This window comes from Saimiri boliviensis, chromosome 1 (assembly GCF_048565385.1).
Source record: "Saimiri boliviensis isolate mSaiBol1 chromosome 1, mSaiBol1.pri, whole genome shotgun sequence".
Lineage (NCBI taxonomy): Eukaryota > Metazoa > Chordata > Mammalia > Primates > Cebidae > Saimiri > Saimiri boliviensis.
In genome coordinates this window covers 19,401,442-19,413,300 of record NC_133449.1, presented here as the reverse complement: position 1 = coordinate 19,413,300, position 11,859 = coordinate 19,401,442, and the positions used below count along the sequence as shown (strand labels likewise).

The following is an 11,859-nucleotide window of genomic DNA, read 5'->3' as shown; positions in this document are numbered from 1 at the left end:
GGTTAATATGCTATACTACAATACGATTATTCACTTGAGAGCCAAGGATCTAACTAAGGTTTTATTCCTATACCTTACTGGTATAGGTCTTCCCAAGAGGGTGGGTGTGATTCTAATATCAGTGGCTAGAAGAAAGGCAGGCCTTTCTACACACATATGAAAGAAGTCTTTAGGTGGGGTAAACTGGGGACTTAGCTGCTGCTTCTTGCCCTGGATTCCAAGGAGTCTGGAGTTGGAATTACTTTACCTCTAGTAAGTGGGGTAAAAAGGGCTCTGCCATATAGAGAGGTTAGAAGCCAGAATAGAGAGATTCCGCACAGTAAGTCTCAAAGTGATGCTGTAAGTTATCTTGTCTCCATTAGTGATACCCCATGTTTGCTGTTCTTCTGTTGTTACTCTAAGCCTGTAAGTAAAGCCTTTTGTTGAATGTTTTAACCTAAGGATTCTTAATGGGGACATAGCTGTGTTGGCAGAAGTGAGTGGTAGAGTCATGACAGAAATGCTAGGTTACTTTTTCAAATGATTATCCTCCCTCACACCCTTGAGATCTTAATGCAGACTCCCCTTGCCTTCCCTTTAAGATTCACTCATGGCCGGGCGCGGTGGCTCAAGCCTGTAATCCCAGCACTTTGGGAGGCCGAGGCGGGTGGATCAGGAGGTCAAGAGATCGAGACCATCCTGGTCAACATGGTGAAACCCCGTGTCTACTAAAAATACAAAAAATTAGCTGGGCATGGTGGTGCGTGTCTGTAATCCCAGCTACTCAGGAGGCTGAGGCAGGAGAATTGCCTGAACCCAGGAGGCGGAGGTTGCGGTGAGCCGAGATCGCGCCATTGCACTCCAGCCTGGGTAACGAGCGAAACTTCGTCTAAAAAAAAAAAAAAAGATTCACTCATATACTAAGATAGGACATGGTTCCCCAGTAAAAGTATTTTGGGTATGTGAATTCATGTGGAGGCAGGAAAAAAAACATTGAAAAATGTTATATCTTGTGTTCTCAGTGGTGCTGGAAGACCAAATGTAAAGAATGTTTGGCCTCTTTGAGGACAGCATGTGGTAGTTCTCATGCTAGTAGAATTTACCGTGGCAGCAGTAATAAGCAGAGGCCTGCAATCTTGTGGGAGAAGGTAGATCTTAGGACAAAGTTGGGGCAAAAAGTTCAGCCTCTCTAGAGTGTCTCCTTGTAGCTGCTTAAGAGATTCTGACTTTTGTTTAAATCAAGAAGGCAGCATTTCCTTATATTTCTATCTGGAATATGTGTACTAGCTTGAATAACTTTGGGCAGGTTCCCCCCTAGAACTCAGTTTCTTCATCTCTAAAGTACAGTTGATGATGGTGATAACAGCTAACATTTATTGGGTACTTCTTATGTACCAGACACTTTGATAAATCTAATCAGTGCTCATTATTCTTGTTTTGCAAAGAAGAAACAGACACATGATCTTAAATTATTTGCCAAAGGTTACCAGTGAAGGCTAACTAATGTGTACACATAAACATACAATGTGAAATAATAGACACTGGAGACTCAGAAGGGTGGGAAGGAAGTAGGAAGTAAGGAATGAGAAATTAATGTGTACACTTGGGTCATGGTTGCACTAAAAGCACAGATATCACCACTACTCAATATATCCGTATAACAGAACTATACTTTTATACTCCTTAAATTTATTTTAAAAATAATAATACAGGAACAGGTACTAGAGAGATAGTGGATGTCCAAAAGTGATACCTCTTCCCAATACAGGAAAGGGCAGGAAAGACTTTTACTTTAGAGCAGAAGTTCCATTAATTAAAACCTCCTAAATCCACTTGTTTTACTTTTATTGAACACATGATAGAATAGAAATTACAGAGAAACAACAGAGAAAGTGAATTAGATGTTATTCTTCACTGACGTTTAGATGGTGAGTAAGGTTAAAATATCTCTCTGAGCTTAAAGAAATTCGTCAGGAACATATGATTCGATGTTCAGATATGTTTTTGGTTCAGCTTTCAGGAACATATCATTCATAGAACTAGTAAATACCTGGTAGATAGTTTTTATCTTCATTAAGATTTAACTATGTTGAGAACTCTAAAATAATCAGAATTTTTATATTAAATAACAGTATTAATTGATGTCATTCAATCATTTATTCTAGAGATTATGAAATAGTATATACTGAAACTTTCTTTGAAATTCGGATCTTTTTTGCAGAATTTATCATGTTGATGATACCCCTTCTGGATCAATGGATGGTGTGCTTGATTACAGTAAGGTCATTCAAGTAGGTGATTTTAATTTTTTCAGAAAATGTTAACATCTGTAGATTTGAAAAGACTGTAATTTTGTTTTGAAACCTGAAAAATAATTTGTTTCCAGTGAATAGGATATTATTTTAGCAATTCTTTAAAAAAATTCTCTTCTGAAAACCTTTTCCTATATCTTAAAAACTCTTAAACTAAAATAAAGGTGGTAGGTGGTGATAAGTAACTAACAACAGCCTACTTAGAAAAGCATAATATCTAAAAATATTAGAAAACATAACTCCTCCTCCCCTCCTCACACCTTCCCATCTGACTGTCTCTTTATCTGTCAGTTGACCATGAATTGGTCTGTCACCCCTGGAGTATTAGTGAGTGCCCATATTTTGCAGATAATATAGTTCATTCTTCCTTTATGAAAATGTGCTTTTGTTTACAAACTAATATAATTTTATATTGCAGTAGTTCTGGACATGATTTTCTCAGAGTATTTAAAGCAGTGCCTATTGTTTATAAAACTGTTGTCTGATTTCTTATCTGATGCTCAAAACTCTGTAAGTCAAACAGCATGTCATCTCTCTTATAGGTTAGAAAACTGGTAGAGAAGTTCACTGATTTACTCAGGATCATAAAATAATTAAGTAACAAAGCAAAGGTTCAAACTTATTTTTTTTGACAGCAGATCTAGTGATGTAGCTACCAGAACATGCCAGAGTTTGTCTAGTCATCTACATATCCATCCATTTTTTTCAATAAGTATTTTTTGAATTTCTATTGTGTGTGAGACATTGGAATAGATTCTGGGAATCTACTGGTGGATAAGAAACAGTTGCTTTTATTAGGGAACTTTTAGGAAATTGATTCGTCATCAACCAGCTTTTTCCCTGTACCCTCACATAAATTAAATTAGATGCCATCTTAAAAATGACAGAAGTTTCCATTGTCAGCCACATATCTTCTTCCAACTACTGTCTTCTCTCTTTGTCCTTTCATAGCTGAGTTTTTGAAAGACTATTCTGTATTCATCTTTCTCTTACTGCTTATTCCATCTGCATTTCATTGCATTCTGGTTTCCAGAGGACTTTGAACTGCCAAGTCCAATAGGTCTTTTTCTGTCTTTATATTATTTGATCTACACATTACATTTAATATTTTTAATGACCAGCTTTTTCTTCTTGGCTTTCATGAAACCACCCTCCTGGCTTTATCTCTAGCTGACTTTCCGTCTCAGTCTTCTTTGTCAAGGGTTCATCTATGCATCTCTTTTTGTGGTATTCCCTAATGTCTAACCCTAAATTATCTACTTTTTTTTAAACCTGTTAATACACTCTTCTTAGTGTTCTTATTGAAATCCAACCCTTTAACCATATGCCATTGACTTTAATATGTATAGTTTCAATGTTGAGTTTTTTTGATTTCTGAATAAATATTTCTTGCCATCTTGATAGCAAGACATTGAGCAGCTCAAAAGTACCCCAAGTTTAATCTGTCTGAGGCTGAATTCAGCTTCCCTCCCAATTCATTTCTCTATATATACTTTGTATATCAGTGGTTGGCTTCACTACCTATACAAGAATAATGAGAACTCATTTTCTCTTGCTTCCCATGTCTAATAAATCACCAAGTCCTCTTGATTCTGTCTCCTAAATTTCTCTCAAACTGGCTTTCCTCTTTCCATCCCTGTATCGGTTATTAGTTTCTGCCTAGATCACTTTAATAATTTTCATCCAGCACCGCCCAGGAGAACTTCATGTGATAATGGAGATACTGTATGTCTTTGTTATCCACTGTCGTAGACACTAGCCATATGTGACTACTGAGTAAAATGTGGCTAGTTCAACTGAAGAACTGAATTTTAAATTGTATTTCACTTTCATTAATTGAAGTTTACATTTAAATGGTGACATGAAGCTACTGGCTACCATATTGAGCAGTACAGAATAGTCTCTCTACTTTCATTTTTCCCCATCCCCACTATGGCAATCTATTTATCATACTTCTGGCCACTGGAACCTTCCTAAAATATAAATCTAATCATATTACATATAGTTCCTCCCCTCCCCAATTATAAACTTTCTGTAAGTTCCCATATTTTTCAGAATAAAGTATAAATAGCCACAACCACTCCGCCTCCCTGGCCCTCTTCTCTTCCCCAGCACATTCCTCAGATACCAGCTGTGGCAAACAACTTGAAATTTCCTGAATGTATCATGCTGGCTTTTTAAAAAAAATTATTAAAAAATATTTTATCTTGAAATGGTTGTAGGCTAATAGAAAATTGCAAAAAGAGTCCCTTCACTCAGCTTTCTTCAGTGGTAACGTCTTACGTAAGTGTAGTAGGGTATCAAAACCAGGAAAATGACATTGGTGCAGTACTGTAACTAGACTATGAGTTTATTCAGTTTTCAGCAGTTTTACATGTGCTAATAGATGTGTGTGTAGTTTACCTAATTTTATCACCATAAGGGATCTTACCTCATTCTTAATTTTCTCACCCACTCTCCAGCCCCATCCTTGCCCCTCTGGCAACCACTAATGTGTTCTCCATCTCTGTAGTGTTGTCACTTTGAGAATGTTTTATGAATAGAATCATATAGTATGCCACCTTTTGAGATTGTCTTTTTTTCACTAAGTGTAATGCCCTAGAGAATTGTCCAGGTCATTGCAGTGCCATGCCTTCTTACATTTCCTCAGTTTAGTATGTGCTGGGCCTTCTGCTGTCGGTTTCTCTTATAGGCCTGAGCTCAGGTTTTTGCCTATGTTGGTGTAAGTGCTCTCATAACCTCTGTTTCTACCTCTTCTTTTATCATACTGTCCTGAAATGAGGTGTTTAGTTCACTGTCTTCTCCAGTAGACTTTTGAGTAATCTCTGAGGGTAGAGATTTCATCTGAATATCTCTAGTGCTTAGTTCATTGGTTGGTACATAGTAAGTGCTCAGTAAATAAATGTTGGCTAAGTTAATAAATATTGACTGCTTAGTGAATTACATACTACTTTGTACCAGATTATTTAATAAATGTTTGTTGAATAGTAATGATTGATTAATTTATTTTAGGGCACAAGGGATCCAATTTGTGCCATAACTGCATCAGATAAGATATTGATTGTGGTAAGTTTTGCAAAAACTTATTTTATGAATAATAATTGTTTAAATTATAAAAATATGGTAGAAGCCAGGTGTGGTGCCCCATGTCTGTAATCACAGTTACTTGGAGGCTGAAGCAGGAGAATCACTTGAGGCCAGGAGTTGGAGACTAGACTGGGAACATAGCGAGACCCTGTCTCTAAAAAAAAAAAAAAAAAAAAAAAATTACTGTAAAGCAATGGGTGGGTTCTGGATTTGAGTATCATCTTGTGGGCACCCCAAGTTTTACTATACCCAGAATATAAGTTCAGTGAAAGAAATAAGAAAGTTTTAGAGCTTTCCTCACAGATTATTAACCGTTTGCAAAAAGCAGCTATTTATGAAAGCAGTAGAGTGATGACCGGCCGAGAAAACAGTACACTTACAGTTTCTAACGCTGGCTGAAATGAGCCCTGTGGAAGACTGATGGATGTGGGGCGGATTGGTCTTAGAAAGTTTCCTCCTTTGTATAGCCTGATATTTTATGTTGGAGAAAGTGCTTTGGCTCAGCTACTTTCATAACACCTAGAATGATGAGGTAGCATGTTTGCCAGTCACTAAAACATAGAGAAGCCTATGGCAAATTTCAGTTGATTTTTTCAAATAGAATCAATGGCATAGTGTCTTTTCTTGAGCTCTGCGATGTGAAAATATTAATTTTAGAAATAAATATTTACTTTAATACAGTAATCCTGCTGAGGTTATTACATTTGAATTATGTAAACAAAACCTTAATAATACATATTCCAGTTCTAGTTACATTCCTCAGCCATAAGCTAATTTTCTGGGGCGAGGGAATATCAAGAGCATAGTATTTCTGTGGTATTCCCTCCTTTCTGATAAGCCCTCATGAGACTCATGCTGCAAAAGCAGTGGTTCTCTGACTAAAAAGAGGAGAGTTAAAGATCAGCCATGTGGAGCCTTCTACTTTGTCCCACTGCCATGGCCTGAGGCAGCGAAGGGTTTGAAACCCACAGTTATCTCGTGGCATTGGACTTACTGTTGATCTGTCAACCTTAGGATTTGCCCTGAGTTGTGTAGAAAATTATATGCTGCTTTATTTGTTAAACATATTTAAATTAATACTCATGGTATCACTGCATTCAGATCATCTTTTCTTTGCTAAAAAGTAGTATGAGATGGATGGCTACAGCTATTTCAGATGATCTTCTGTTGATTTTTCATATGCATATGTAATTTAACTCAACAAGTACTTTATGTTTTAACTTTTAATGTGCCCTGAATATTAACCTAGGCAACAGATACAAATAACTTCAGATTTTTTTCCTTGTGATGTAAGAATTCGTGTATTACCAAAGTGCTAGGTTTCTGACTCCTTTTTTGAACATTACATGAAAAAAAAATTAGAATACTTTCAGCTGTTTGAAAAATGTTTAATTAGTAAGAACATGATTCATTATCAGAATTGAGAATTTGCTGTGGTATTAAATGTATAGACATATAGAGAGATAGTTGTAGTTTTATATTATTATGATAAACATATGCTTAAGTAATCAAAAGTAATTTCCATAGGGTCGTGAATCTGGCACCATTCAGAGATACAGTCTACCTAATGTTGGTTTGATTCAAAAATATTCCCTTAATTGTCGGGCCTACCAGCTATCCTTGAATTGCAACTCTAGGTAAGCCTGAAAACTCTGCTTATGTAGATGTTAGACTTAGAAATTATCAGTTGGGATTGTTAGACTTATATGTAATAAATGTAAAGATGGGTGTGTCTATTATGAACTTGCCTTAAAATTTAGCATGGTTTTATTTTATACTGCATTTGGCTTAAATGTCTTTAATTGGGCATATGGAAGTCCTAGTACAATTTTTTACTCTTAAAGCTTAAAAGTTAAAAGCATTGAGGCTATGTTATGTTTCATACTAGTTGGTTTCATCTCTTTGGATACATTTTCCTCAGAAGAGCAAAATGGAGAGTAGTCCATATCTTGCATCAAATTTATTTAAAAAAATTTAAGCCATTTCTACTATATTCCAGGTTTCTGGTAATCCGATTTTGAAGAAGAATGTCTATAGATCATTATTCTCATGATTGCCAATAGTAATTTTACAGCTTTTTCCTTTTCTCCAACTGCATTATTTTCAGCCGTCTTGCTATCATAGACATCTCAGGAGTTCTAACTTTCTTTGACTTGGACGCTCGAGTAACGGACAGTACAGGACAGCAAGTAGTCGGCGAGTTGTTAAAATTGGAACGAAAAGATGTCTGGGATATGAAGTGGGCCAAAGATAATCCTGATTTGTTTGCAATGATGGAGAAGACAAGAATGTATGTTTTCAGAAACTTGGACCCTGAGGTAAAAACAAGAAATGAGTGTTAACAGTCTATAAATATTGATCCAAATATAAAAACCTGGATGATTCCCCTTTGTTTTTTTTATGAGGTTTGTTGAACAGCAGTGCCAACATGGCTGCATGAATTTCTGAAAATAAATAGAAACATTTCTGTGGATTTAAAAAATATTTGGTCTTAAGTGAGAAAAGACTTACCTTTTCAATATTCTCTACTTTCTCTGAAAGGTACTTCCTAGGCATTTATTTATCTGTTCTTTTTAAAAGGTGGAACCATGGTCACTAGTGTTTTTTTTTTCCTTGTCAAACTTAAGAAAATCAGTAGTCTTATTTACCAGAATTTCTTAAAACAACCTAATCAAAAAAATATATAAAAGGTGGAACCATGGTCACTAGTGTTTTTTTTTTTCCTTGTCAAACTTAAGAAAATCAGTAGTCTTATTTACCAGAATTTCTTAAAACAACCTAATCAAAAAAATATATAGTTTTCAAATTGCCTTACCCATTCATTCTTTTGTCTTTGTTCACTTTATTCTGTGCTTACTTTGTCCTATTTCTATTTATGTTTACCATACCACTCACAAATCTGTGTTCTTTCTTAACCCAGCGATACTTACAAATATGCAGGTACAGGCCGTGGTCAGTCTCTCTTTTGGGTATGAGGAAGCCCCCTTTGTATGCTCTGGATTTTCCTGTCACTTAGTCTACTCCAGCCACCTGTCACCTGTTGTATTTAGGAAATACAAAATAAGTTGAGTGGTAACCTAATCAAAACATCATTAAGATAAACCTTTTTTTCTTTTGAGATGGAGTTTCACTCTTGTTACCCAGGCTGGAATGCAATGGCGCGATCTCCGCTCACCGCAACCTCCGCCTCCTGGGTTCAAGCAATTCTCCTGCCTCAGCCTCTTGAGTAGCTGGGATTACAGGCACGCACCACCATGCCCAGCTAATTTTTTGTATTTTCAGTAGAGACGGGGTTTCACCATGTTGACCAGGATGGTCTCGATCTCTTGACCTCCTGATCCACCCGCCTTGGCCTCCCAAAGTGCTGGGATTACAGGCTTGAGCCACTGTGCCCGGCCAAGAAGATAAACCTTTTAAATGACTTTTGAATTAGTAATGCATTTTCAATTTGGAGTTTTCTGTACTCCTCCTGTACTCTAATCTTGTAAATAATAAGGAATAAGTTAATAAATGTTTTGTATCATTCATTTCCCTTTGTTTGTATGTATAGCTTCCTTCTTGGGAAGGAATTGCATGCTTGGGCCCCTGAGCTGCCAAAGGGCTTCTGGAGTAATTTATTTAATGGTAAACTGTTTGCCCCTTTAATATCCTAAGTTATTTTTACATTTCCCCATTTGAGCCCTACTCAGGAATTTTGGATTGGCAAATGCCCTGATGTAAAGTGCTCTCAAAGGCTCTGTTGAAGCTTTTACAAGTCTTAGGATCTTGGTGATTCTTTGACCCTGAGAAGTGGTTCAAAGTAAAGGTGTTCAGATTCAGGGCTGCTGCATTTGACCTATAAGCATGGGCTTCTTTCAAGGGTCCAAGGGAAATTTAATTTTTGCCACAAAACAATTGTGAGAATTTGACAGGTAATCACAGGATAACCTTGAGGATGGGAGTAGATTACTTTTTGAATGTTAGAGTCTTTTTCTATGCTTGGCCCCACTCATACTAACTCACAAATCATATGCCTGGAGAAGTGAGAAAGTTTGTTATATCTGGCTGCTCGTCATGTGAATATAGCACACATGATCAGTCTGGTACCAAGTGAAATCTTTGCCTGGTGAAAAGTTTCTTAAGTAGTTTTAATAGAACAGCCTTTTAAAAAACAGACTATTTTAAAATTTGAATTTGTTTTCTGGTTTGGCATGTAGTTCAATTTCTGTTAGATTTAGAGCTAGATGGATTTCTTACAACCTTCCAGCTGTCTGGATTTCTTTATAAATGATGCTGTTCTGTTCTTTTCATTCACGAGGACACTGGCTCGGTGTGGTCACAGCTGGTTTAGCTACTCTGCTCATTTGCTCTTCTAGCTGCTTATTGATCATGTAAGAACATGATCGCTTCAAAACAGAGAAGATCTGTCTGTTTTACTGGATATTCTGAGCTGTATTTAATAGTACGTTCCTTCAGGACATAGTATTCTGTATTATTATTTAGGAGATAAGTTAGTGTTTGACAGCTAATAACAGAATATATTTTTCTCTATTTGAGTGTTGTTAAGAAGTCTAGATTCATACCTTTATTTAAGTTGTAAGTCTTCAGATTATTTGAGAGAAAAATATGCCATCTGTGTGCAAAGTTTTAATTAACTGATAAAGCACATTTCCTTCCAGAATTAGGAGATGAATATTTAATGTTGATAGTTCCTGCTTGATCATTTTCATCTCCAGTGACCCTCTGAAGGTACTGATTGCACTCTTTTGTTCTTTTTCTTGGCTATTCCTTCTCATTGGAACTGCAATTTCATATTCATGTTTCTTTCATATCTCATAATTTCATCAACCAGAGTCTCATTTTTGTGTATTGGCTTATTTTCCAAACAAGGGGCTTCCAAATTTTTGAATATATGCTCTTATATATACATATTTATTTATAAATTATTTACATGACTGGCCATATTAATATATTATGAATCATACCCCAAAATAGAAATTTTAAAAGAATGAGAAAAATAAATTTTACCAGATGGCATAACTTTATTTTTATATGTCATGCTAATTGCTATGGCTCATACTACCATTCGCTGGTATATTGGCATAATGCACAGTTTAGAACAAGGTTTTGTTAACTTAGTGGATAAAAGTCTCATGTTTCAAATATTCTACTTGATGATTTTGACCTTTTGGCTGACTTTTGGTCTGACTTGATAGGATTGTCATTGTTTTCACACTGTAATCTGACTGACACAAGGTTTGGTGCTGGGGTAAGAGAGGTGTCAGTTCTGCCTTTCCTTGTTTGCTTTATCAATAATACTTTCCATCTACAAGTTCTTCACAGGAAGCTTTTGAAGCCACTTGTCCAATTTGTGAGGGTTAGCTAAAATTAGATAATATAATCCCTAAATTCACTTAGTTGGGTATATGCAAACGTCAGAATGTCACGATATGCTAAAATTGTAGGACAAATAAGGGTACTTCAGGATACTCATTATATTGTACATGTTATGAGGCCTTCTGACTTGTGTACTGAATAAGGGTGCCAGTATTTCTTGGTCTAATATAGATTATTAAAACTTTGGATACTTTTTTGATAAAAAGAAGTATCTTGCATACTGCTTAGGTGAGTGTACCCTGCTCGTCTGAAACTTCATATTTAAGTGGTGTGTAGATGGATAGCTAATGAATTTTGGAAACTAAAGAAAATTGGTTAATCCAAGCAGAAGTTGAATTTTAAAAAGGTGAATTACATAAATGGGTATATTTACTTATGTACTAATAATCAGATTTTTTTAAAAAACTCTTAGTTTTTTTAATCTCTCTTTCCATCTTTCTCCCTTTCATTTTGGTAGTATTTCTTTTTTCGTAGATCATCTTTTACGAATTTATCTTTTGATTATCTTGTTTTGTTGCACTGTCTAGCCAGAAATAAAAAAAAAATTTAATGATACGTGTGTTTATACAAATATATTTGGTTTACATATAGTATCAAAATAATCAAGGTATACAAAAAGTCTCTATACTCTATAAAAAATATCTTACTACATACGCTTTTTATTTGAATTAAATTTTGTTTTGATTCTTTGTTTTTCGCTCTTAAAGCATATTATTTACCTTTATGTAATACAACCCTTTTTAAAGGTAATAAAAGGGTTTTATGAAATTTCCTTATATGACTTGACTATTTCATTCAACAATTTGCACTTTTTAAAAGAAAAACCACTTTTTAATTGTAATTTTTTTTACAGATGGGGTTTCACTGTGTTGGCCAGGCTGGTCGCAAACTCTAGGCCTCAAATGATCCTCTTGCCTCAGCCTCCCAAAGTGCTGGGATTAAAGGCATGAGCCATCAGGCCTGCCCTGAAAAACATTTTAAAAATCCTCTAAACTCTCATAGTAGATATACAAGAGCCTCATGCTTAAACATACTGAAGTCAAACTAAATATGGTTGTTTTTAACCTCTTGTTTTAATCTTTTTGGTATCTTCTTTTCATTATAA

The 11,859-nt window shown here is 35.6% G+C and overlaps 1 protein-coding gene across 2 annotated transcripts in view; it reads left to right on the top strand.

Moving 5' to 3' along the window:
- The window catches only part of WDR35 (WD repeat domain 35), a 67,679-nt gene that overhangs the window by 38,607 nt on the left and 17,213 nt on the right, over positions 1 to 11,859 (top strand). For both annotated transcript variants that reach the window (XM_003935231.4, XM_003935232.4), the window contains 4 exons: positions 2,201 to 2,270; positions 5,304 to 5,357; positions 6,906 to 7,015; positions 7,486 to 7,696. In XM_003935231.4, the coding sequence (XP_003935280.1) occupies positions 2,201 to 2,270; positions 5,304 to 5,357; positions 6,906 to 7,015; positions 7,486 to 7,696 (445 nt within the window). The remainder of the gene's footprint in view (positions 1 to 2,200; positions 2,271 to 5,303; positions 5,358 to 6,905; positions 7,016 to 7,485; positions 7,697 to 11,859) is intronic.